We start from the raw sequence: 27411 nt of genomic DNA on the forward strand, positions 1-27411 counted from the left end.
TGCCGATTGAACGCTGCCTGGCAAAGGCATTTTATTCAACATCAAGTGCACACGTGTAAGAACACGTTTGGATGACCAAGTATATTTGGTGAATCCAATGTTGGTGTCTCTTATCTAATGCTCGGAAGAACAGCTTCAAGAGGAAGCTGAGCGGAAATTAGGCGCAAACCAAAAGTTGGGACCAAACAGGCCTACCTTTACTTTTAGGTATTGCTGATTTTAGAAATTGTATTACTGCTTGTTCTGAAATCATATTGTACGTTTTCTCATTTAGCAGATTCGTTTATCAAAGTGATTTTCAAGAGAGTCAGTCATTAAGCAAACATGTCTGTTAATCTACAGACATCTTCAAGCCCCGAATACTAATCATATCACAACTGAAAGTGCACGATATAGAGCTACCGAGTTCAAATCAGGTAGATCACCAGCGGTGACATGAGTAATAATAATAATAATAATAATAATAATGATAATGATAGGGGATTCAGATCACAAATTAGCATTTAGGGTTCTAATTAGTACCTGTGAAAACATTCACGTCTAATCACATTTTTGTTTTTTGCTCCCAAGTAAAGTTCTACTTCGTTGTCACTATCATGAAGCTCTCTCTCTCTCTCTCTCTCTCTCTCTCTCTCTCTCTCTCTCTCTCTCTCTCTCTCTCTCTCTCTCTCTCTCTCTCTCTCTCTCGCTGTCTGAGATTGAATGTGCATCTTAACTTCTGAAGTGATTCTGAATTGCTGGTTCATCTAGTATAGAGTAAGTATCACCTTTCTTGCTTAACAAGTTGCTATTAGTCTTATCCCAGCTGCTTGAGTATTAGTCCTTTTCTCTATACATCTGCTGCTGGTTCCTAGTGGGATCTTATTCTGGCTGTAGCTGTCTTATTTTATTTACTTACTTGTCTTATTTACTTATTCTACCTGTAGCTGTTTTTCACCTAGTGTGCCCTTAAATATTTCTTGTTGCCTAGCTGTTTTGACTTAGTTAAGCTTATAAATATATTCCTTGGTAACTTGCTGTTTGCAGTTTTAATAGTATTGTGTGAGGTTTGATAGAATTTTACATAAGTGACCATTTTCTGGGCAATAGGCCTATTTTCAGTGTACCTCTTTGGCCAATTGGGTGTTAAGTGGCAAGGGTGTGGCCAGAACATCACAGGGATTTATAAGTCTGGCCTGATTCAGTTTCAGTCCAGTGTGCATTTTAACTTCTGGAGCGATTCTGAATTGCTGGTTCGTCTAGAGTAGAGTAAGTATCATCTTTCTTGCTTAACAAGTTGCTATTAGTCTTATTCCAGCTGCTTGAGTTTTAGTCCTTTTCTCTATATATCTGCTGCTGGTTCCTAGTGGGATATTATTCTAGCTGTTGCTGTCTTATTCTATTTACATACTTGTCTTATTTACTTAATCTAGCTGTAGCTGTTTTTTCACCTAGTGTGCCCTTAAATATTTCTTGTTGCCTAGCTGTTTTGACTTAGTTATACTTTTAATAATAATAATACTAATAATGATAATAATAAATTAATCTTATATAGCGCTTTTCTAGTACTCAAAGTCGCTTTACAATAAATGGAGTGAAACAAGACGACAGATGAACATAACACAGACATACAGGGCTGGATGGGAAGGGGGGCTACGAGAGGGAGAAGCGGCAGCCACAGACGATGCCAGCAGTACTCTCCGACTTGGACAGATATAAAGGGAAAGAAAAACAAACATCATAAATCACATAAATCACAGATGCAGGTCAAGCGCTCAGTCCCCAGCCTGCCCCAGACCAGGGGTATATGAGCGGACGGGGGGGCATGAGAAGGCAATGGAGAAAAGGTGTGTCTTGAGACGGGATTGGAAGAGTGGGAGGGATACTGAGTCTATAATGATTTGGGGAAGTGAGTTCCAGAGCCTGGGAGCTCCTCTGGAGAAGGCTCGGTCACCAAAGCCACGGAGGTTGGACCTGAGGGTAGAGAGAAGGGAGGCTGAGGTGGATCTGAGGGACCGAGAGGGTTGGTAGGGGGAGAGGATATTGTTGAGGTATGGGGGAACTAGTTTGTGAAGGGCTTTATAAGTAAGAACCAGGATTTTGTAATAGATCCGGTGGGAGATGGGTAGCCAGTGGAGGTCTTTTAGGACTGAGGTGATGTGGTGCCAGGATTTGATGAAAGTTAAAAGTCGGGCGGATGCGTTCTGGACCAATTGGAGTCTCTTGATAGAGTTAGCACTGATGCCATAGAGGAGTGAGTTGCAGTAATCAAGACGGGAGGAGATGAAGGCATGGATCAGTATCTCAGCAGCAGGGCGTGTGAGAGAGGATCTTATTTTTGCAATGTTGCGAAGGTGGTAGAAGGAGGATTTGACCATTTGGCAGATATGTGGCTCAAGGGAGAGGGTGGGATCAAGGATCAAACCAAGGTTGCGTGCCTGGGGGGAAGGGGAGACAGTAGTTCCATCGATGGTGAGTGCAAGGTTGTTGATTTGTCTGAGAGTGGACTTGGAGCCAATGAAGAGGAGTTCACTTTTGTCACTGTTGAGTTTGAGGAGGTTTTGCTGCATCCAGACTTTAACTGCAGACAAGACAGGCATCGATGTGAGAGAAGGGTGGATTGTGAGGGGATTTGGTGCTGAGGTATATCTGGGTGTCATCAGCATAACAGTGGAAGTCCAAGTTGAAATGGCAGAGAATCTGACTAAGAGGGGGGGTGCAGATGATTAAAAGGAGTGGGCCGAGTACAGAACCTTGGGGAACATCTTGTGTGGCTGTGGATGGAACAGAGGAGTGGTTGTGAAGTGAGATGAAGTGTGACCTGTTGGGGAGGTAGGACTGGAGCCAGCTGAGTACGGTGCCTTCAATACCGACATCTTTCAAATCTGGTGAGCAGGATGTTGTGGCTCACAGTATCGAAGGCGGAACTCAGGTCAAGGAGGAAGAGGATGTTAAGGGCTCCAGTATCAGCAGAGATGAGGAAGTCATTAAGTACTTTAAGGAGTGCAGTTTCAGTGCTGTGGAGTGGGCGAAACCAGACTGAAGGGGTTCGAGTAGGTTGTTGGAGTGTAGGTAGGTTTGGAGTTGTGTGGCGACAATGCGTTCCAGGGTTTTAGAGAGGAATGGGAGATTGGAAATTGGCCGGTAGTGGTTGAGGCAGGATGGATCAAGACCAGGTTTCTTGAGAATTGGGGTGACAGCTGCAGTTTTGTAGGCAGAGGGGACAATTCCATGGGACAGTGAGGAATTGAAAAGTTTGGTGAGGTAGGGGCATAGGGCAGGGAGGCATTTCTTCATTAGGGGGGTGGGGGTGGGATCAAGGGAGCAGGTTGTGGATTTTGATGAGCTGATGAGTTCAGAGATAGTGGTGGGGCAACTGAAACAAACCGCGAGAGGCGGCGATCAGGGGGAGGGGTAGGGAGGTCAAGAGGAATGGGGAGAAGAGGGGCTGGAGTAGGTGCTGCTGAGTCAGATGCAGGGGACAGTGATTCGTTGATAGCAGCGATTTTGTCTGCAAAAAATTGGAGAAATGAGTTGCATTGTTCAGCAGTAGAGTTGGAGAGGGCATCGGCACGGGGCTTGAGGTTGTTTACAGTGGAGAAGAGGGTGCGGGGGTTGTGGTTGGAATCATTAATGATGGTGGAAAAACAGGCAGACTTGGCGATGGTGAGGGCATCTTTGTAGGCAGAGAGGTGGAGGTTATGGGCTTCTTGATGTACAGTGAGAGATGTTTTCTTGGCGAGTCGTTCCAGTTGGTGGGCAGTCTGTTTCATTGTGTGGAGCTCAGGTGTGAACCAGGGTGCAGAGGTGTTGAAGGAGACTGTCTGTTTTGAGAGGGGCCAGTGTGTTGAGGGAGGCAGACAGAGTGGCGTTGAGTTGATTGGTGAGATCATCAGGTAAGGTAGAGGCTGGTTCCAGGGGGAGAGCAGATCGGAGAGTTGGAGGGGGTCAATAGATTTAGCATTGTGGAATGTTATTTCTCTGAGGAGGTGTGGCCGAGGAGTTGGGGATGGAATAGTGAACTGGATGAGATTATGGTCTGAAAGAGGAAATGGGGATGGATGGATGTTGTGTATCGGTAGATTGTCAGAGCAGACCAGGTCAAGGATATGGCCTTTGACATGGGTGGGGAAAGTGACGTGCTGGGTGAGGTTGAAATTGTCCAATAGAGTGATGAATTCTGATGCAAACTTACAGGTGGGTAAATCAATGTGGATGTTAAAATCACCAAGCAGTAGTAGGTGTGAGGAGTGAGATGAGGCTATTGTGAGGAGTTCAGAGAGGTCAGACAGGAAAGATGGATTTGGTGTGGGTGGCCGGTAGATGAGAATGACAGCCATTGAGCAGGTTTTAAAAGCGAGGAATTCAAAGATGAGACGGTGGGGTGAGAGCTCAGTGGTCCTAAAGTTCTGATTGAATAAGGCAGCAAGACCACCTCCACGATGGGAGGGACGGGGTCTGCAGATGTAGCCAAAACCAGGGGGGATGCTTCGTTGAGGGAGAAAAAGTCGCCAGGTTGTTGCCAGGTTTCAGTGAGCAGGAGAAAGTCAAATGAATTATCAGTGATTGTTTCATGTAGGATAAGGGCTTCGTTATTTAGTGATCGGGTGTTAGGGAGGGCAAGGTTGATGGAATGAGAGGGCAACGTAGTGGGGGCATGCTGGAGAGGTCTGAGGTTGTCCAGGTTAGCAGTGCGGGGGGGGGGTGCAGTGGAGGGGGGGGGGGCGGTGGAAACATAGGGTTTGGATGTGGGATATCGTATCGGGGTTAGTGGAAGGATGTAGATGACGGGAGTGTCTGGGGGCGCGATGAAGATAACAGCGGCAGCGGAAGATGCCAGCAGACAGAGCGGAGGTGCGTGCAACAGAGGATAGCGAGTAGTTTTTGTTGAGGGACAGGAGTTCATCAGGAGAGTAGTGTAAGGGAGGAGGAGGGAAGCTAATCAGGTGAGAAAATAAAAAGGGAAACCAGGGTATTCTATGTAGTCGTAATAAGGGGGGTAACGTAAGTAAAAACAGAAGAGGGCGGAGTGTTGGTTCCATGAGACGGGTGGATTAACAACGTTGGGTTCTGTTATTCGCTCGCATGACTTCTCTTACCATTGTTATGCCGATGACACCCAGCTGATCTTGTCCTTTCCTCCCTCTGACACACAAGTAGAGACACATTGCTGCGTGCTTGACTGACATCTCGGAGTGGATGGCGACACGCCACCTGAAGCTCAGTCTGGACAAGACAGAGCTGATGTTCCTCCCGGGGAAAGGTCGCCCGCACCGAGATCTGGTCATCACCATTGAAAACATCGTGGTGGCGCCAACTCGGACTGTGAGGAATCTGGGTGTTATCCTGGACGACCAACTTTCGTTTGCTGCAAACGTTGCATCGGTTGCTTGCTCCTGCAGATTTCTCCTCTATAACATCAGGAGGATTCGCCCATTCCTCACCGACGAGATGGCACAGGTGCTCATCCAGGCTCTGGTCATCTCCCGGCTGGACTACGGCAACTTCCTCCTTGCCGGCGCTCCGGCGTCGGCCACCAGACCTCTAGAGCTTGTTCAGAAAGCTGCAGCTCGTCTGGTGTTCAACCGCCCTAAGTTCTCCCACACACCTCCCCTTCTCATGTCCCTACACTGGCTCCCAGTAGCTGCTAGCATCCAGTTTAAGACTCTGGTGCTGGCCTACAGGGCAGAGAAAGGAACAGCTCCTTCCTATCTCCAGGCCATGATCAAACCCTACACCTCCGCCCGACCACTTCACTCTGCTGTCTCGGGACGCCTGGTTGCCCCGTCGCTCAGAGGCCCCTGCTGCCGATCGACCCGGTCCCGGCTCTGTTCTGTCCTGGCCCCACAGTGGTGGACTGAACTCCCCACTGATGTCAGGACAGCCGAGTCACTGCCCATCTTTCAGCGCAGGTTGAAAACTCACCTCTTGAAGAACTACTGCCCTGTTACTTGTTCTTACCACTTATTGTATTCACTCATTTAAAACACAAATCTCTTTCTTGCACTTTTACTTTAGCACTGGTTTTGCTCTTAGATGCTTTTTTAGATGCACTTATGACCTCTGATGACTAGTAGTTCTCCTGATTTCCTACGTTAAATGATGCTCTTATTGTACGTCGCTTTGGATAAAGGCGTCGGCTAAATGACTGTAATGTCATGTAATGTCATGTAATGTCATGTAATGTGCTGCTTACTTTGGTTCTTCAGTCAGCAGCAAGCGATAAACCACATTACAGCTGTGCTGTTGTAGACCTGTTGTGGAACGAAACCAGAGCTTCCTGTTTACAACCCCCCCCCCCACCCACTCTTGTTTTGGACAGCCATCTTGCAAATGATTTGGAAGGTGCACCAGCAGCTTTTCTTTTCTCCGTCTTATCTTCCCCTCCCCTCCACAATGTTGTGTTGTGAAGCAGACTGACAAACGAGCCTTTATGACACATTGGCAAACGAAATGATTTGATGAATTTGTTGATCAGTGCACGTCTGACTTCACCATTGAATGTGACATTCGCCCACAGGGGCAAACACCTGCCCCCTATTGACTTACCCGTTGGTTGGAATAGAGAGAGGTAGTTTGTGTTTTGGTAGTCTATAATGTAGTCGGCAAATCTTGTTGTGTAATTGACCTGTTTGTTTTGTATCAACCGATGATGACTCTGCAGATTCATACATAAGGCGGTAAAACGGTGGCCAGGAAAAATGAAGGGGCGTCGTGCCCCCAGGGGGCGAGCTCTGAAACGATGCTATGCTGCTACTCATAATTCCTAATGCACCCAAGCCCAACCGCTCCCACTGTGTCAAAACAAATAAAAAAACTCTGTATGCCTCGGACACAGGCCCACAATACAACACATGCCAGTGCCCCCCTGGCTCAGTAAGCCTGGGTGGTCCTATGAATCCCCACCCCCATCTGATGGCGTGATCAAATCTATGCTTTAAAGTATTTTGTTCATAAATACATAGGTTCAACAAAGAGTGTTGCCTAAAGAAATTAGTAGTTAGTGTGTCTGGGTAGTGTAGCGGTCTATTCTGTTGTCTACCAACACGGGGATCGTCTGTTCGAATCCCCGTGTTACCTCCGGCTTGGTCCCTACAGACACAGTTGGCCGTGTCTGCGAGTGGGAAGCCGGATGTGGGTATGTGTCCTGGTCGCTGCACTAGCGCCTCCTCTGGTCAGTCGGGGCGCCTGTTCAGGGGGGAGAGGGAACTGGGGGGAATAGCATGACCCTCCCACGCGCTACGTCCCCCTGGTGAAACTCCTCACTGTCAGGTGAAAAGAAGCGGCTGGTGACTCCACATGTATGGGAGGAGACATGTGGTAGTCTGCAGCCCTCCCCGGATCAGCAGAGGGGGTGGAGCAGAGACCGGGACGGTTTGGAAGAGTGGGGTAATTGGCCGGGTACAACTGGGGAGAAAAGGGGGGAAAATAAAAAAAATTACTTTAAGCACACACTCATGAGATGTGTGTAACATTAACTAGTAAAGGCACAAAGACACACCACAAAGACACAGTGAATGCTGAAGAGTCTGTATGCTTGCGTGAGACTAACAAATATAAAAATTGGGTTGGATTTGAGCACGAATTGAACATCTCCGGGCAAATGGGAGCAGCCTATGTGGCACCACCATTAGTCATGGTGGCTGGGGTGCAGTTTGTACCGGGCAATTAAGGGGAGTTTGTGCTGTAAAATATTGCCATAGATTCAATATGAACAAAAATGTGTTCATGTCAGTGGGTTGTCTGTATACCTGGGTTGGCAAGTTGGGTGGCAAGACTGTGGTGGCGTTGCCACGGGTATTGACACCGCCGCACTTTGTTCACTGCAGTTTTCTACCCGGTTCTTGCTGGCCAGTGTGTTGGTTAAAGAGACGGACGCCGTTGACAGGCTTTGTAATGATGTTGTTTTATAGACACTTCGACAGCATCAAGGAGACGGTGACTGTTGCCTCTGGCGTCGGTGCTGTGGTCCTCATCATCCTGCTGGTCATCTGCTGCTGTGTCTGTCCGTGCTGCTGCCTCTACAAGATGTGCCGCAGGCCACAACGTAAGTAACGCCTTTTGAATGCCGGCGCTCTGGCGCTGTGGGTGAGTTGGGTGCAGTGCAGTGCAGCGACGGCGGCAGGCTTTGCGACGGTGTCCTTCATACGGACGGACTCTGAAGCCTCCTCTTCTGGTTTGGGATGCGTCAGTAGGCGGACCGGTTGGTAGCCTTACAAATGGCCCCATGCAGTGAGAAGCGCATAGTCACATTCACGAAGGTGTCCATGTTTGAGTTGTGTCCTTGACATCCTCTCCACTTGGGGGGGTTAGAGATCATGCTGAGCAACATGTCACCGTAACCGTGTAGCATTTGTCACAGTGTCGATACCGCAGCTCCTGCTTGCATAAGCAGAGTTCCATGTTTAAGAATCCAGCTGAGGTTCATCACATTGAATTGTTTGGGAATGTAAAGCACATTATAAAATCAAAACTTGTTCTCAAATCATACTCCCTCAAGTATTTCATACTCACGTATTTCATACTGCCTCAAGTATTTCAGACCTTATTTCACGAGAAATAATTCATATTTTAGACAACAACATTTTGTTATATGACAGGATCGAAATGGGCGGCACGGTGGCGCAGTGGTTAGCGCGGTCACAGCAAGAAGGTCCTGGGTTTGAGCCCCGGGGTAGTCCAGCCTTGGGGGTGGTCCCGGGTCGTCCTCTGTGTGGAGTTTACATGTTCTCCCTGTGTCTGCGTGGGTTTCCTCCCACACTCCAAAGACATGTAGGTCAGGTGAATCAGCCATACTAAACTGTCCCTAGGTATGTGTGTGTGTGGGGGGGGGGGGCTGTGTGATGGCCTGGCAGCCTGTCCAGGGTGTCTCCCCGCCTGCCACCCAGTGACTGCTGGGATAGGCTCCAGCATCCCTGAGAGCAGGATAAGCGGTTCGGATAATGGATGGATGGATGGATGGATAATGGATGGATGTTTATTCAGTAAGTTGAGGGGAAATAATATAGTAGAGGCAGCACCGGTTAGTCTGATTCCTCTTGGGGCAGAGATGATTGACAGTGGAACATTATCTAACGTTCTGCATAGGAATGTGGCCTGAACGGCCACAATGGGTAAAGGCAAGTTTTCCAAAGGCTGGCTCGACTATCCCAAATATCAAGCCTGGTTGGCCGAGTCTGAAAAATCCACCAAGAAATCTGGAAATTGGAGTCTGGAAAAGTATGGAATTTTGAAATCGAAAATGTGTAGGAACCCTGAAGAAAAGCTTGTGGACGTTAGCCATGACATTTTGAAGAAGTCTGTGGATGATGATCAGCAGACCAGTGAACAGCAGCCTCCTGAGCTGTTGTTTGTCTGGCCGACCACACCCAGGAGCCGGCATGCTGGAACACAGAACCAGCTGGGAAATCAGGAAGTGAGAGTGAGGCCGAGTCTCATCTTGTCGCCCCTGTTAAACTGGGAGCTGGGCGGCTGGGGGTTGTCAGGGGGCCAGCTGGATATGAGTCAGCTGGAGACGGGTTGCACACCCGCGGCATGACTTCCATTAGATCCCAGCCTCACCAGCTGACTCACCAGCTTCCTGAACTGTTGCATCACAGCCCACTGAGATAGTTTTGGTCTCTCGCCATTTGGAGAGCTGTACACAGTCACTACTTAGTGCCAGTCTTCTTTCCCCACAAGCTGGTGTCTGTTTAAGAGTGGAATGAGTAGGATTTATCAGTTGTGGTTTGTAAAAACAACATTCAAAGTTGCTGCCCCCCCCCCCCCCCCCGTCCAGCTTATGTACAGTAATACAGGATGGGAACGTTGTGAGTTTCCAGGAGCTGAAACAGAACTATACACTAAACAACCAAGACTTCTTCAGATGTTTACAATTAAGGGACTTTTATTTGGTTATTCATTTATTTATCCCCCCTTTTTTCTTCCCAGTTGTACTTGGTTAGTCACCCCGCTCTCTGAGCCATCCCGGTCTCTGCTCCACCCCCTCTGCTGATCTGGGGAGGGCTACAGACTACAACATGCCTCCATGTCCCTAGGTGTGAAGGTGTGTGTGTGTGTGTTTGGCCCTGTGTGATGGCCTGGCGGCCTGTCCAGGGTGTCTCCTCGCCTGCCGCCCAGCCAGTGACTGCTGGGATAGGCTGCAGCATCCCCGTGACCCTTAGAGCAGGATAAGTGGTTGGGATGGTGGATGGGTGTACTGTACTGTGGTGACATGACAGGAGATAGTGTGTTAAGAGAAGACAGGTCTTTGTTGAAAGTCTTGGTGGCAGCTTGTAAAAAGGCCATTAAGAAAAGATGGTGCAAGGCAAAACCAGCAACACAGGATGAATGGCTGAAAATAGTGAAGGCAGTATATGATGTGGAACTGTTCACTCAGGAGGAACAATGTTGGGCGTCGGGTGGAGTAGCGGTCTATCCCCTTTTACTTCCGGCTTGGTCGGGCGTCCTTAACAACACAATTGGAGGTGTCTGCGGGTGGGAAGCTGGATGTGGGTATGTGTCCTGATCGCTGCACTAGCGCCTCCTCTGGTCCGTCGGGACACCCGTTCAGGGGGGAGGGGGAACTAGGGAATAGCGTGATCCTCCCACACGCTACGTCCCCCTGGTGAAACTCCTCACTGTCAGGTGAAAAGAAGTGGCTGGTGAGTCCACATGTATGGGAGGAGGCATGTGGTAGTCTGCAGCCCTCCCCGGATCAGCAGAGGGGGTGGAGCAGAGACCGGGACGGCTTGGAAGAGTGGGGTAATTGGCAGGGTGCAATTGGGGAGAAAAAAAGGAACAAGGTCGAGAGAAATGGACGATGTCTACATGTCAGCGACTGGATAAGTGAACGGTGAGCTGAATATGTCTCAGAAATATGTGGACTTCGTGGAGACGGTGCAGTCCAGACCTTTTTATGTTTTTTTTTTTTTTTTTTTTTCCCTTTGGTGTGTCTTTGTAAAATGAAAACGATAAAAAATAAATTATGAAAAAAGTTTGCTTGAAATAATCAAAGGGAAACATGTCCTATTACTCTCATATTTTTTTTCTGGTTTCCCCCACAGCGGTGGTCGCCACCACCACCCACACCACAGTGGTCACCGCAGTGCCCCAGCATTACCCCCAGCAGCCCACAGCCTCCCCTGGACAGCAGCAGTCCTACCAGGGCGCCCCGTACCCGGGCTACCATCCAGTCCCGGTCCAGCCCACCTATGGAGCCCAGCCCACAGCACCCTACCAGGGTCAGGTCTACAACCCAGGACCACCGCCACCGTATCAGGAAGCCAGTGAGTCTTGACTATGTTTTTTATGGATCTGTACTAACATTGTGAAGCTGATGCACACTAGGAGAGTTTTAAAACCTGAACTGATTTGTGAGGGAAAAAAACAGCCCAAAAAATTAAAAATCTTAACTGCTGTGATCCTGCTGATTTCTGAACCAGCATTGAGGTCAGGACCTCAAGTCTCAGAGCGACATGTTCTGCAAAAGCACTGAGGTCAGCACCTCAAGTCTCAGAGCGACGTGTTCTAAAGCATCACTAATGTCAGGACCTCAAGTCTCGGAGCGAGGTGTTCTGAAGCAGCACTGAGGTCAGGACCTCAAGTCTCAGAGCGACGTGTTCTGAAGCAGCACTGAGGTCAGGAACTCAAGTCTCGGAGCGACGTGTTCTGAAGCAGCACTGAGGTCAGGACCTCAAGTCTCGGAGCGACGTGTTCTGAAGCAGCACTGAGGTCAGGAACTCAAGTCTCAGAGCGACATGTTCTGAACCAGCACTGGGGTCAGGACCTCAAGTCTCAGAGCGACATGTTCTGAAGCAGCACTGAGGTCAGGAACTCAAGTCTCAGAGCGACATGTTCTGAACCAGCACTGAGGTCAGGACCTCAAGTCTCAGAGCGACGTGTTCTGAAGCAGCACTGAGGTCAGGACCTCAAGTCTCGGAGCGACGTGTTCTGAAGCAGCACTGAGGTCAGGAACTCAAGTCTCAGAGCGACATGTTCTGAACCAGCACTGGGGTCAGGACCTCAAGTCTCAGAGCGACATGTTCTGAACCAGCACTGGGGTCAGGACCTCAAGTCTCAGAGCGACGTGTTCTGAAGCAGCACTGATGTCAGGACCTCAAGTCTCGGAGCGACGTGTTCTGAAGCAGCACTGAGGTCAGGAACTCAAGTCTCGGAGCGACGTGTTCTGCAAAAGCACTGAGGTCAAGACTTCAAGTCTCAGAGCGACATGTTCTGAACCAGCACTGGGGTCAGGACCTCAAGTCTCAGAGTGACGTGTTCTGAAGCAGCACTGAGGTCAGGAACTCAAGTCTCAGAGCAACATGTTCTGCAAAAGCACTGAGGTCAGCACCTCAAGTCTCAGAGCGACGTGTTCTGAAGCATCACTGATGTCAGGAACTCAAGTCTCGGAGCGACATGTTCTGAACCAGCACTGGGGTCAGGACCTCAAGTCTCAGAGCGACGTGTTCTGAACCAGCACTGAGGTCAGAACCTCAAGTCTTAGACCAACGTGTTCTGAACCAGCACTGAGGTCAGGACCTCAAGTCTCAGAGCGACGTGTTCTGAACCAGCACTGAGGTCAGAACCTCAAGTCTTAGAGCGACGTGTTCTGAACCAGCACTGACGTCAGGACCTCAAGTCTTATAGCAACATTTTCTGAACCAGCACTGAGGTCAGGACCTCAAGTCTCAGAGCGACGTGTTCTGAACCAGCAATGAGGTCAGGACCTCAAGTCTCAAATGCAACATGTTCTTAACCAGCTCTGAGGTCAGGACCTTCAATCTCAGAGCGACGTGTTCTGAACCAGCACTGAGGTCAGGACCTCAAGTCTCAGAGCGACGTGTTCTGAACCAGCACTGAGGTCAGGACCTCAAATCTCAGAGCGACGTGTTCTGAACCAGCATGGTGGTCAGGATCTCAAGTGTCAGAACGATGTGTTCTGAACCAGCACTGAGGTCAGGACCTCAAGTCTCAGAGCAACGTGTTCTGAACCAGCATGGTGGTCAGGACCTCAAGTCTCAGAGCAACGTGTTCTGAACCAGCTCAGAGGTCAGAACCTCAAGTGTCAGAGTGAGGTGTTCTGAACCAGCACTGCGCTCAGGACCTCAAGTCTCAGAGCTATGAGGCGGACTCTGTTCAGGGCACCTTTTTTAGCCCCCTCCCCAGCTGGGGTGAGCAGAGCGGATCCTAAATAGGGCTGCTCAGTCATGGATGCAGCAGCCGAGAAGCCCCTCTGCAGCTGTCCCAGGGCTTAGCAACTGATTATACATCTACCGCCGCCGGTATGTCAGGTTGTGGCGAGGCACTGCCAGACTTCACTGTCCTGCCCCCATCACCTCTTTCTGATTCTTTTCAAATCAATCAAATCAAATTTGATTGATTGAATCAAATCAGCCCTGTGATGGCCTGGTGGCCTGTCCAGGGTGTCTCCCCGCCTGCTGCCCAACGACTGCTGGGATAGACTCCAGCACCCCCTCGACCCTGAGAGCAGGATAAACGGTTTGGATAATGGATGGATGGAAGTTTGACCATGTCTCTCTGAAGTTTAAATTCTGTAAAAATAGTATTATAGTTGTTAAAATGTTCATTTTGGTGTCAGTCGTTTCCTAACAGACATACTAACATATGTAATCCATGAATATCTCCACTGGGTATTTATCTTGATAGAATCACCACCATGGGCCGTCAAAATGTTGTTTTGAAATGTTTTGAAATCCATGGAATGTTTTTAGGAAATAACTTGTATTTTTTGCAGGAATAATTAAGTCATTGCAGAATAATGTATAGCTGCTGGGAGTGTTAGCCACATGGCGTCTCAGAACTGCAGCTGCTTTGTTGGCAGCAATTGTACCCCCTTCATCTTCAGACAATATGTCTTCTCTTTTTCCAGCTGGTCCTGCCTATCCTCCTGTTCCAGTGCCTTACAGCCAGGCGGCTTACGCCCCCGGACAGCCAGCATATCCTCTGGAGCCCCCGGCCCAACCGCAGCCCCTGGCCCAGCCCAACGCACCACCTCCGCAGGCCGACTACTTCGCCCAGCCGGCCTACAACCCGGCATACGCTCCCCCCCCGGCCAAGCCCACCTTCTAACCCCACCCCTGCTGCCCCCTGGGCCTGCTCACTTCGCCTTCTTAAGCTGGTCACAACTTGAGATACATGGCAGTCATGCGATCCAGACACGGCGCTCCCGGTGCAGCTTCCCCCTCTGGGAAGCTGTTGATCCCTGTAAAGTTTAACTGCATGACACCATGATGCACCTCTTTGTGTGTTACTTTTTTGTTTTAGCACATCGGCTATTTCTTGGTTGCGCCCATTTTTTAGACGAACATTTAAGCCATGCATAGGTATATGCTTTGTAAATGTTGAACCCTCCAAACAAGCCCTGGCATCTCCTGAGCGCTGTGCCAGGAACTGAGGATGAAGCCATGGTGGAGCTCCGTGAATCAGCCAGTGCTTCTACAACTCCCAGCTTCAGTCCATGGGATCTGGTCCACCATTTGAATATAACAAGGACTTCACAGTGTCCACATGTTCTGCCCAATTCTTCTACGTTGATGCCTTATTTTATTTTACTAGAGTAGCTTGACCTCTTCCTCCCTGGACTCCTTTCATAGAGGGTGTGTAGGGCTCTGAACGGAGCACAGACCAGGACCCCCCCAACCGAGGAACCGTGAAATTCAGTTTCATAGAGTATTCGATGTTTGATAAAAAGTGTTTGATTGGGTTCCTCTGTAGCCGAATGGTTACAGCTCATACTGCATGATCACACGGTCGCAATGTCGCTGGTTCGATTTCCAGCTGGTGACCTATGTTGCATGTCACACCCCTCTCTCTCCCTCCTTCATTTCCTGTCTACCTCTCCACTACCACTGTCTCATAAAAAGGTAAAAATACAAAAAACAAAAAAAAAACTTGAAAAAAAAAGGATTTGGCTCACAAGATGGAGGCGATGTGCTGCCTGCTGGAGTCGTGGTTGGGTGGGGCGGCTTGTTGACGTGTTGAGGAAGTGGGTTTGTTTGAAACCACGGCCTTGTTGGCACTAAAGCTAGTCTCTGTGGTTTTTCATCTCATGTCAGGTTTATTTGTGCTGCACTAAGCTGCAGTTCCAGTCTAGACAGCTACGTACGTCATGAGACTTTTCTACCTCTACATTCCTTCTCCACATTCTTTTGGTTTTCCTGTTTCCGTTGCCAACAGCAGAGGGCAGCGATCATCGCTACTTCTTATGACTTGTCTATCAACCTGTCACTATTGAACATCTGGTCATTCAGAGCTCTTGGTAGTGTAGTGTGAAGATGAAGGTGCCGTCTGCAGCCTTCCTGTCTGCCAGTCAGCTGACTTGTGACACGTTTATAAATGACCTGAAACTCAGCTTGTGGGTGCGTTTGTGCATTCAGTGGATAGCAGCATGTGTTTGTTTTGCTCAGGACACTTTATTTATTTTCTTCAGGTTCGCCCATTTGATTGTCAGCCTGGACGGTCCTGTTGGACAAGTTAAACAAGTTGTGCTCAGCTGGACGTGTAGCAGGTTCCAGTTTAAAATGGAATTTACATGTAAAGGAAAAGGTAGACTACTTCTGCAGTCATGGACACACCTGGAGAATGATAAGCTTGATCAAGTGTCCTGGTAATATTGTTGAGGTTAGGGGATAAAGTCTTGTTTTTACCTGCTGATATTTCAGTGTGTTCAGTCACACAGTCCACGTAGAGACTGTTGAGACTTCCCCTCATACTTCATACTGACTACTATGACCTGTCTGCAACACCTGGCCTGCATACCCAGGATGAAGTCCTGCAAAAGTCCTGGAAAATCATTTCCTAACAAAAATAGCGGTGACCCTGCAAATGCATGTTTTTCAGCATGTTTAATCTGTTTTCGTGGAGTTTGCTGTGTAAAGTCCAGCCAGTTGAGCCAGTTGAATATTTCTGTTGCCTCTTGTGTTTCTGTCAAGTCTATAACATCGTCTGGGTGGCATGGCGGTCTATTCCGTTGCCTACCAACACTGAGATTGCTGGTTCAAATCCCTGTGTTACCTCCGGCTTGGTCGGGCGTCCCTACAGACACAATTGGCCGTGTCTGCAGGTGGGAAGCCGGATGTGGGTATGTGTCCTGGTCGCTGCACTAGCGCCTCCTCTGGTCAGCCGGGGTGCCTGTTCAGGGGGGAGGGGGAACTGAGGGTAATAGCGTGATCCTCTCATGCGCTACGCCCCCCTGGTGAAACTCCTCACTGTCAGGTGAAAAGAAGTGGCTGGTGACTCCACATGTATGGGAGGAGGCATGTGGTAGTCTGCAGCCCTCCCCGGATCAGCAGGGGGGGTGGAGCAGCAACCGGGACGGCTCGGAAGAGTGGGGTAATTGGACAGGTACAATAGACTGTGCATAACTGTAGTCCACTGACTTCCAGTTTCTACTGCAGCAGTCACACCAGTTTCCTGTTTGTTGGTGTGTGCTGTTGACGACAGCCTATTGTTCGCATTGCCTGCAAGATTTACCATGGATACATGTCAACCACATGCACACAACTGTCCACACACTTCCACCTGCACCTACCAGCACACTTCCACCTGCACCTACCAGCAACCTTTCACCTGCACCTCCCAGCACACTTTCACCTGCACCTACCAGCACACCAGACAACGGGTGAAAAGTTTCAAGTTGTACATATCAAGTTACATTCACAATTATGAGGATGAGCAGACGGACGGATGGAATTGTGGACATAACTTGATATGTACAGCTTGAAACTTTTCACCCGTGTGCTGGTAGGTGCAGGTGAAAGTTTGCTGGTAGGTGCAGGTGAAAGTTTGCTGGTAGGTGAAGGTGAAAGGTTGCTGGTAGGTGCAGGTGAAAGGTTGCTGGTAGGTGCAGGTGGAAGTGTGTGGACAGTTGTGTGCATGTGGTTGACATTTATCCACGGTAAATCTTGCAGGCGTCACGCAAAATAAGCCATCGTCACTAGCACACGCCAACAAACAGGAAACTGGTATGACCGCTGCAGTAGAAACAGGAAGTCAGTGGACTACAGTTATGCACAGAGCCGATTGGGTGGAAAGGGGGGGGGTCTACAATGTTGCAGTTTAAAGGACCTTCCCACTCCAAATCACATACACTTGATGTTACTCTCATTTTTAAAGCATGTCTTTTTGTTTTAAATGCTTTTCCCTGCCTTCCAAGCAGCCATTGGTTTCCATTCATTTCAGTGGGGCTGAACATCAGTTTGCAGAGACTTGAAACGTGTTTGAGACCGGAACTCCATCACAGCAATGTCAAGTCAACTCTACATTTTGTCGAAGTGACATCGTTGCAACCGAAACCATGTTCTGAAAACTAGCCACGTCCGAACACCTGGTGTGCTTTGAGAAGTGGTCTGGAGTAATGTCAAGTAAACATAACGGCTAGTCAGTCATGTAAACATAACGGCTAGTCAGTGGTGTAAACATAGCAGCTAGTCAGTGGTGTAAACATAGCGGCTAGTCAGTGGTGTAAACATAGCGGCTAGTCAGTGGTGTAAACATAGCGGCTAGTCAGTGGTGTAAACATAGCGGCTAGTCAGTGGTGTAAACATAGCGGCTAGTCAGTGGTGTAAACATAGCGGCTAGTCAGTGGTGTAAACATAGCGGCTAGTCAGTCGTGTAAACATAACGGCTAGTCAGTGGTGTAAACATAGCGGCTAGTCAGTGGTGTAAACATAGCAGCTAGTCAGTGGTGTAAACATAGCGGCTAGTCAGTGGTGTAAACATAGCGGCTAGTCAGTGGTGTAAACATAACGGCTAGTCAGTGGTGTAAACATAGCGGCTAGTCGGTGGTGTAAACATAGCAGCTAGTCAGTGGTGTAAACATAGCGGCTAGTCAGTGGTGTAAACATAGCAGCTAGTCAGTGGTGTAAAACAAGCAAAACCACCAGGATGGTCCTTTAACTGCCAAGCCATTCTGCACACTGAACCCACCGCTCCCACCTTCCACCTGCACAACTTCTACAGAGTCACTTCAGTTCACCACATACTCCGCCCAGTTCACCACATACACCGCCCAGTTCACCACATACTCCGCCCAGTTCACCACATACACCGCCCAGTTCACCACATACTCCGCCCAGTTCACCACATACACCGCCCAGTTCACCACATACACCGCCCAGTTCATCACATACTCCGCCCAGTTCACCACATACACCGCCCAGTTCACCACATACTCCGCCCAGTTCACCACATACTCCACCCGTTTTTAAGTTGGTGTTATTTTTCAGTGCCATCTGCGCAGGTTTGGGAAGGTTACTTTTGAAATATGTTACAGATTACTAGTTACCCTCTTAAAAAAGGGATGTAACTGTTTTAATTGCTTCATCAACATAATGTAACATTAGTTTTTGATTACGTTAAAAAAAAATGAACTGGGCAATATGCTTTTACCGAAAAGAATATGTTCAGATATAACCCCTTTGTAATCACCAGCATTTTGGTTTAACAGCTAACTTAATTACATATTTTTCTCAGTAACTAATGGATTACAATGACAGTTATTTTGTAATTTAGTTACGTAATGCTGTTACATGTAACTAGTTACTCCCCAACATTACATATGCGTCGTTAAGCGTCATCAAACCTTAACCTTTAAATAACGTTGGGCCATTTACTGATCTTCTTTACTACAACTGTGTTCTTCTGCGCCCACGGGGTTTTGTAGGCCAGAGCGTTGTCTCTCAGCCGGGGCAGAACCTGTAACCTGCATGTAGGCGCCAGCTGGCTGACGCCGATGGCTCTGCAGCCCTGGCGGGTGGCTCGTTGCAGTAGGTAGACGACAGATGTCAGGGGTAGGGGTGGAAGAGAATATCGATACACTCGAGTATGGCGATATCATCTTTGTGATACTGTATCGATTCTGAAAACCACTATATGGATTTGAACCGTTTACACGTAAAGGTTCGTGATATTTTGTGTTGTGTGTAACCCCACGGCCGCTGGATAACATGTTGTGTTGTAATCTGTCTTCAGCCATGTAACTCTTCCACTCCAACACAACAACGTAAACTGAGACAGGAAGTAGTATAAGCACAAAGAACACGGGCCTATGACATCACAATGTACCACCTTTCTGACAGTATCGCGATGTCCTAACTGCTGTGTGGTGGCAGCGTGGTGTCACGGGTCCTCCCCAACACGGCCCCGGTCGGGGAAGGAAGTCCAAATGACCGCCAGGCTTTGCTCTGCCTGTCGGACGATACGCAGAGCTCAGAAAACCCCCCGGGTGGGTAAGGACAAAGGTGTAGTAAGGGAGGATGAACGAGGCCCGAAGCCCTGTGAGGTGTCACCTGTGGGATGGTGTCCAAAGTGCTTTCTGTTGCCTTAAACCCAGTTTTCTGCTTACACATTAATTCTGTTTTCTTTCTGGCTGCTTTTCTTTCACTCGTTCTCGCTCTCTCTCTTTTTGTTTTTGTTGTTGTTGTTGTTGTTTTTGAATACACAGCCCGGCCATCGACTGCGTCCGCTGGTGCACATGTCTTTGTCAGTAGTTGTATGTGCTGTAAGTGACGTGGCCTGTAGTCCCTTTAAACTGCTGCTGGTTCACATGGATGTTTGTTCCTTCCAGTGGAGATTGACAGGTTGATTGACAGATTGATTGACAGGTAGACAGGCCATGTCTGTGTCCCTCACCTTGAAACCTGTGAAGCTGTGTGTTGCACCTTCATGATGAAGTCCCGCTCTTTACTCTTCATATTCCCTCCCAGACAGCATCCGGGTGTGGGCCACTTCAGGCAGTGAGGAGGCCATCAGGCCGCCTCACTGGTCCTGACAAACTGGATGTGAGCCTGAAGTGGCCCACATCCAGTTTGTCAGGACCAGTGAGGCGGCCTGATGGCCTCCTTCTGGTCCTGACAAACTGGATGTGAGCCTGAAGTGGCCCACACGTATAATGGTAAATATGGCCCAGATGTGCCAAATCAAATGTGGGCCTTTTTTTGGCAGAGGTGCGGCGCTCTGGGCAGCATGTGGTCTGGATGTGACCCTGCAGTGCCCCGTGTGGTAAATGGTGAATATGGCCCAAATATCACAAAACACATACGGGCCACCTTTGGCACATATGTGGTACATGCAGCATTGCTATGGCTTGGTTCTGGCCCACATCTGGCAAACAGGAGTGGACCGCCCAGGTGCCATCATTCCACGTGGTATGTGGGCCGGGTCCGGGCCACAGCAATTTTGCTATCTGGCCTCCTGGTTTCCTGGTCTCTCTGCTGTGAGAAGCTCAGTGGAAGGTGAAGGAAGAAACAGTCACTGATGGTGCGCTGCTCCGCCCGGTGACCTGACACACCACCCGAAGGTCACTGATGGTGCGCTGCTCCGCCCGGTGACCTAACACACCACCCGAAGGTCACTGATGGTGCACTGCTCCGCCCGGTGACCTAACACACCACCCGAAGGTCACTGATGGTGCACTGCTCCGCCCGGTGACCTGACACACCACCCGAAGGTCACTGATGGTGCGCTGCTCCGCCCGGTGACCTGACACACCACCCGAAGGTCACTGATGGTGCGCTGCTCCGCCCGGTGACCTGACACACCACCCGAAGGTCACTGATGGTGCACTGCTCCGCCCGCTGACCTAACACACCACCCAAGGTCACTGATGGTGCGCTGCTCCGCCCGGTGACCTGACACACCACGTGAAGCCTCATGTAGAATAGAAGATAGAATTTATCTTGAGAAGTTCTAGAGCCTCTCCAGAAAATGTCCTGTCAGTTAGTTCATACAATTCAGCAGATGATATGCAGTGTGTGTGTGTGTGTGTGTGTGTGTGTCTCTGTGTGTGTGTGTGTGTGTGTGTGTGTGTGTGTGGTCACAATGGCTGTGATGTCTTTTCATTGTAAAATTCTGGAAAGCTGGTTTGGTTGAATCTGTCTTCTTCCAACCTTTTGCCTCATGCCACGTGCTAAGCTGCAGCGTCTGTGTGGGTCAGTGGGGTTTGCTGTGTGTGTGTGTGTGTGTGTGTGTGTGTGTGTGTGTGTGTGTGTGTGTGTGTGTTGGCTTGTGCTTCTTGAAGGTGACTTCAGGTTGTGTTGTGTTGTGTGATCTGTATTCGTACACCTGTGGTGGCCTTACATCAGTGCGGGCTGCTCGTGGCACGGCTGTTGTTGTGAGGATAAGTGTGTGTACTTTTTCTTATTGTGTTGTTAAAAAAAACAAACCTTTTATTTTGCAGTTAATAAAACACACCTTTTCAACGCTGGCTCGCTGCGTGCTCATTACCGGGCTCATTTCCAGGGGCGCTCGGTGGTGCCGGAAGCGGTGAAGTACTGAAGGCCGGGGTAACGGGTCAGTGGTGCCGGAAGCTGTGAAGTACTGTAGGCCGGGGTAACGGGTCAGCGGTGCCGGAAGTTGTGAAGTACTGAAGGCCGGGGTAACGGTCCAGCGGTCGGCGGTGCCTGAAGCTGTGAAGTACTGAAGGCCGGGGTAACGGGTCAGCGGTGCCGGAAGCTGTGAAGTACTGAAGGCCGGGGTAACGGGTCAGCGGTGCCGGAAGCTGTGAAGTACTGAAGGCCGGGGTAACGGGTCAGCGCTCAGTGGTGCCGGAAGCTGTGAAGTACTGTAGGCCGGGGTAACGGGTCAGCGGTGCCGGAAGCTGTGAAGTACTGAAGGCCGGGGTAACGGGTCAGCGCTCAGTGGTGCCGGAAGCTGTGAAGTACTGTAGGCCGGGGTAACGGGTCAGCGGTGCCGGAAGCTGTGAAGTACTGAAGGCCGGGGTAACGGGTCAGCGGTGCCGGAAGCTGTTAAGTACTGAAGGCCGGGGTAACGGGTCAGCGGTGCCGGAAGCTGTGAAGTACTGAAGGCCGGGGTAACGGGTCAGCGGTGCCGGAAGCTGTTAAGTACTGAAGGCCGGGGTAACGGGTCAGCGGTGCCGGAAGCTGTGAAGTACTGAAGGCCGGGGTAACGGGTCAGCGGTGCCGGAAGCGGTGAAGTACTGTAGGCCGGGGTAACGGGTCAGCGCTCGGTGGTGCCGGAAGCGGTGAAGTACTGAAGGCCGGGGTAACGGGTCGGCGGTGCCGGAAGCGGTGAAGTACTGAAGGCGGGCGGTCACTGACGGCGTTTACGTGACGTTAGAGAAGTGGGTTTATTGTGTTAGTGCGACTAAAACGGGACTTTTAAAACACATGTGACCTGCTGTGTTTCTGTAATCTGGACTGACGTATCAGCAACCCTTTCCCATGCCAGGCCAGGCCAGGCCAGGCCAGGCCAGGCCAGGCCAGGCCAGACAGGCCAGGCCAGGCCAGGCCAGACAGGCCAGGCCAGGCCAGGCCAGCCATGCCAGACAGGCCAGGCCATGAAATGAAACGAAACATCATTTCCCCAGCCCACAGAAGTGCAGCCCACACACACGACACACACATCCAGAAACCACAAGAACACACACACAGCCACACTAACACACATATCCACACTAACACACATACCCACACTAACACACATACCCACACTAACAAACATACCCACAGTAACACACATATCCACACTAACACACATACCCACACTAACACACATACCCACACTAACACACATATCCACACTAACACACATACCCACACTAACACACATACCCACACTAACACACATACCCACAGTAACACACATATCCACACTAACACACATACCCACACTAACACACATACCCACAGTAACACACATACCCACACTAACACACATATCCACACTAACACACATACCCACACTAACACACATACCGACAGTAACACACATATCCACACTAACACACATACCCACACTAACACACATATCCACACTAACACACATATCCACACTAACACACATACCCACACTAACACACATACCCACACTAACACACACAGCCACACTAACACAGATACCAACACTAACACACATACCCACAGTAACACACATATCCACACTAACACACATATCCACACTAACACACATACCCACACTAACACACATACCCACACTAACACACATACCCACAGTAACACACATATCCACACTAACACACATACCCACACTAACACACATACCCACACTTACACACACAGCCACACTAACACACACAGCCACAATAACACACATACCCACACTAACACACATACCCACAGTAACACACATATCCACACTAACACACATACCCACACTAACACACATACCCACAGTAACACACATATCCACACTAATACACATATCCACAATAACACACATATCCACGCTAACACACATATCTAAACTAACACACATATCCACACTAACACACATATCCACACTAACACACATATCCACACTAACACACATATCTAAACTAACACACATATGTACACTAACACATATATCCACACTAACACACATATCTAAACTAACACACATATCTAAACTAACACACATATCCACACTAACACACATATCCACACTAACACACATATCCACACTAACACACATATCCACACTAACACACATCTAAACTAACACACATATGTACACTAACACATATATCCACACTAACACACATATCTAAACTAACACACATATCTAAACTAACACACATATCTAAACTAACACACATACCCACACTAACACACATATATCCACACTAACACACATATCTAAACTAACACACATATCTAAACTAACACACATATCTAAACTAACACACATATCCACACTAACACACATATCCACACTAACACACATATCCACACTAACACACATATCCACACTAACACACATATCTAAACTAACACACATATGTACACTAACACACATATCTAAACTAACACACATATCTAAACTAACACACATACCCACACTAACACACATATCTAAACTAACACACATATCTAAACTAACACACATATCTAAACTAACACACATATCCAAAGTAAGAAAAAACATCACAGTCCAAGGGGACAAACGCCAGCCAGGATTTTCTTACTTGTTATTCAGAGGATAAATTTACAACAATAAGGCAAACATTACAATTGAACATTTTTCATCTTCTAGAAGGAAAACTGAGAACATCTGTATGACCAGATGAGAGACATCTACCTACTGAGAACATCTGTATGACCAGATGACAAACATCTACCTACTGAGAACATCTGTATGACCAGATGACAAACATTTACCTACTGAGAACATCTGTATGACCAGATGAGAGACATCTGCCTACTGAGAACGTCTGTATGATGACAAACATATACATACTAAGAACATCTGTATGACCAGATGACAAACATCTACCTACTGAGAACATCTGTATGACCAGATGAGAGACATCTACCTACTGAGAACATCTGTATGACCAGATGACAAACCTCTACCTACTGAGAACATCTGTATGACCAGATGAGAGATATCTACCTACTGAGAACGTCTGTATGATGACAAACATATACATACTAAGAACATCTGTATGACCAGATGACAAACATCTACCTACTGAGAACATCTGTACGACCAGATGACAAATATCTGCCTACTGAGAACATCTGTATGACCAAATGAGAGACATCTGCCTACTGAGAACGTCTGTATGATGACAAACATATACATACTAAGAACATCTGTATGACCAGATGACAAACATCTACCTACTGAGAACATCTGTATGACCAGATGAGAGACATCTACCTACTGAGAACATCTGTATGACCAGATGACAAACATCTACCTACTGAGAACATCTGTATGACCAGATGAGAGATATCTACCTACTGAGAACGTCTGTATGACCAGATGAGAGACATCTGCCTACTGAGAACATCTGTATGATGACAAACATATACATACTAAGAACATCTGTATGACCAGATGAGAGACATCTACCTACTGAGAACATCTGTATGACCAGATGAGAGACATCTGCCTACTGAGAACATCTGTATGACCAGATGACAAACATCTACCTACTGAGAACATCTGTATGACCAGATGAGAGACATCTACCTACTGAGAACATCTGTATGACCAGATGAGAGATATCTGCCTACTGAGAACATCTGTATGATGACAAACATATACATACTAAGAACATCTGTATGACCAGATGACAAACATCTACCTACTGAGAACATCTGTATGACCAGATGAGAGACATCTGCCTACTGAGAACGTCTGTATGACCAGATGAGAGACATCTACCTACTGAGAACATCTGTATGACCAGATGACAAACATCTACCTACTGAGAACATCTGTATGACCAGATGAGAGACATCTACCTACTGAGAACATCTGTATGACCAGATGAGAAACATCTGCCTACTGAGAACGTCTGTATGACCAGAGAGACATCTACCTACTGAGAACATCTGTATGACCAGATGAGAGACATCTGCCTACTGAGAACATCTGTATGACCAGATGAGAGACATCTACCTACTGAGAACATCTGTATGACCAGATGACAAACATCTACCTACTGAGAACATCTGTATGACCAGATGAGAGACATCTGCCTACTGAGAACGTCTGTATGACCAGATGAGAGACATCTACCTACTGAGAACATCTGTATGACCAGATGACAAACATCTACCTACTAAGAACATCTGTATGACCAGATGAGAGACATCTGCCTACTGAGAACGTCTGTATGACCAGATGAGAGACATCTACCTACTGAGAACATCTGTATGACCAGATGACAAACATCTACCTACTGAGAACATCTGTATGACCAGATGAGAGACATCTACCTACTGAGAACATCTGTATGACCAGATGACAAACATCTACCTACTGAGAACATCTGTATGACCAGATGAGAGACATCTACCTACTGAGAACATCTGTATGACCAGATGACAAACATCTACCTACTGAGAACATCTGTATGACCAGATGAGAGACATCTACCTACTGAGAACATCTGTATGACCAGATGAGAGACATCTGCCTACTGAGAACGTCTGTATGATGACAAACATATACATACTAAGAACATCTGTATGACCAGATGACAAACATCTACCTACTGAGAACATCTGTATGACCAGATGAGAGACATCTACCTACTGAGAACATCTGTATGACCAGATGACAAACATCTACCTACTGAGAACATCTGTATGACCAGATGAGAGACATCTACCTACTGAGAACATCTGTATGACCAGATGACAAACATCTACCTACTGAGAACATCTGTATGACCAGATGAGAGACATCTACCTACTGAGAACATCTGTATGACCAGATGAGAGACATCTACCTACTGAGAACAGCTGTATGACCAGATGAGAGACATCTATCTACTGAGAACATCTGTATGATGACAAACATATACATACTGAGAACATCTGTATGACCAGATGACAAACACCTACCTACTAAGAACATCTGTATGACCAGATGAAAAACATCTACCTACTGAGAACATCTGTATGACCAGATGAGAGACATCACCTACTGAGAACATCTGTATGACCAGATGAGAGACATCTACCTACTGAGAACATCTGTATGATGACAAACATATACATACTGAGAACATCTGTATGACCAGATGACAAACATCTACCTACTGAGAACATCTGTATGACCAAATGAGAGACATCTGCCTACTGAGAACGTCTGTATGACCAGATGAGAGACACCTACCTACTGAGAACATCTGTATGATGACAAACATATACATACTGAGAACATCTGTATGACCAGATGACAAACATCTACCTACTGAGAACATCTGTATGACCAGATGAGAGACACCTACCTACTGAGAACATCTGTATGACCAGATGAGAGACAGCTACCTACTGAGAACATCTGTATGACTAGATGAGAGACATCTGCCTACTGAGAACATCTGTATGACCAGATGAGAGACATCTGCCTACTGAGAACATCTGTATGACCAGATGAGAGACATCTGCCTACTGAGAACATATGTATGACCAGATTCAATTAATGTAAAGCACGTTGCATTTAAATATAATAAATGTGCAAAATGAATTAAGTTTGATTGATTGACTGACTGATTGATTGACTGACTGATTGATTGATTGATTGATTGATTGATTGATTGATTGATGGACTGCAATGAACCAGTTCTTGGCCGGAAATGTGTTTGTTTTTTGTGCCCGCTGCAGACCTGCACATCACACACTGTGTTCGAAACCATGAAGACTGTGATGTAATGACACAAATAAAAAGAACATCAACAAACAAACACCTACAGACAGAGAGCCACTAGAAGAGCCACTGGAAGAGCCACTAGAAGGGCCACTGGAAGAGCCACTAGAAGGGCCACTAGAAGGGCCACTGGAAGGGCCACTGGAAGAGCCACTGGAAGAGCCACTAGAAGGGCCACTGGAAGGGCCACTAGAAGAGCCACTGGAAGGGCCACTGGAAGAGCCACTAGAAGAGTCACTAGAAGGGCCACTGGAAGAGCCACTGGAAGAGCCACTAGAAGAGCCGCTAGAAGGGCCACTAGAA

At 48.0% G+C, this 27411-nt stretch overlaps 1 protein-coding gene across 1 annotated transcript in view; it reads left to right on the forward strand.

Moving 5' to 3' along the window:
• The window catches only part of LOC130106997 (protein shisa-5-like), a 19520-nt gene extending 3191 nt beyond the window's left edge, over positions 1 to 16329 (forward strand). The window contains exons 3-5 of the mRNA XM_056273382.1: positions 7893 to 8026; positions 11025 to 11246; positions 13850 to 16329. Of these exons, the coding sequence (XP_056129357.1) occupies positions 7893 to 8026; positions 11025 to 11246; positions 13850 to 14049 (556 nt within the window). The 3' untranslated portion in view covers positions 14050 to 16329. The remainder of the gene's footprint in view (positions 1 to 7892; positions 8027 to 11024; positions 11247 to 13849) is intronic.
• Positions 16330 to 27411: the final 11082 nt, after the last annotated feature.

This window comes from Lampris incognitus, chromosome 2 (genome assembly GCF_029633865.1).
Source record: "Lampris incognitus isolate fLamInc1 chromosome 2, fLamInc1.hap2, whole genome shotgun sequence".
Classification (NCBI taxonomy): Eukaryota; Metazoa; Chordata; class Actinopteri; order Lampriformes; family Lampridae; genus Lampris; species Lampris incognitus.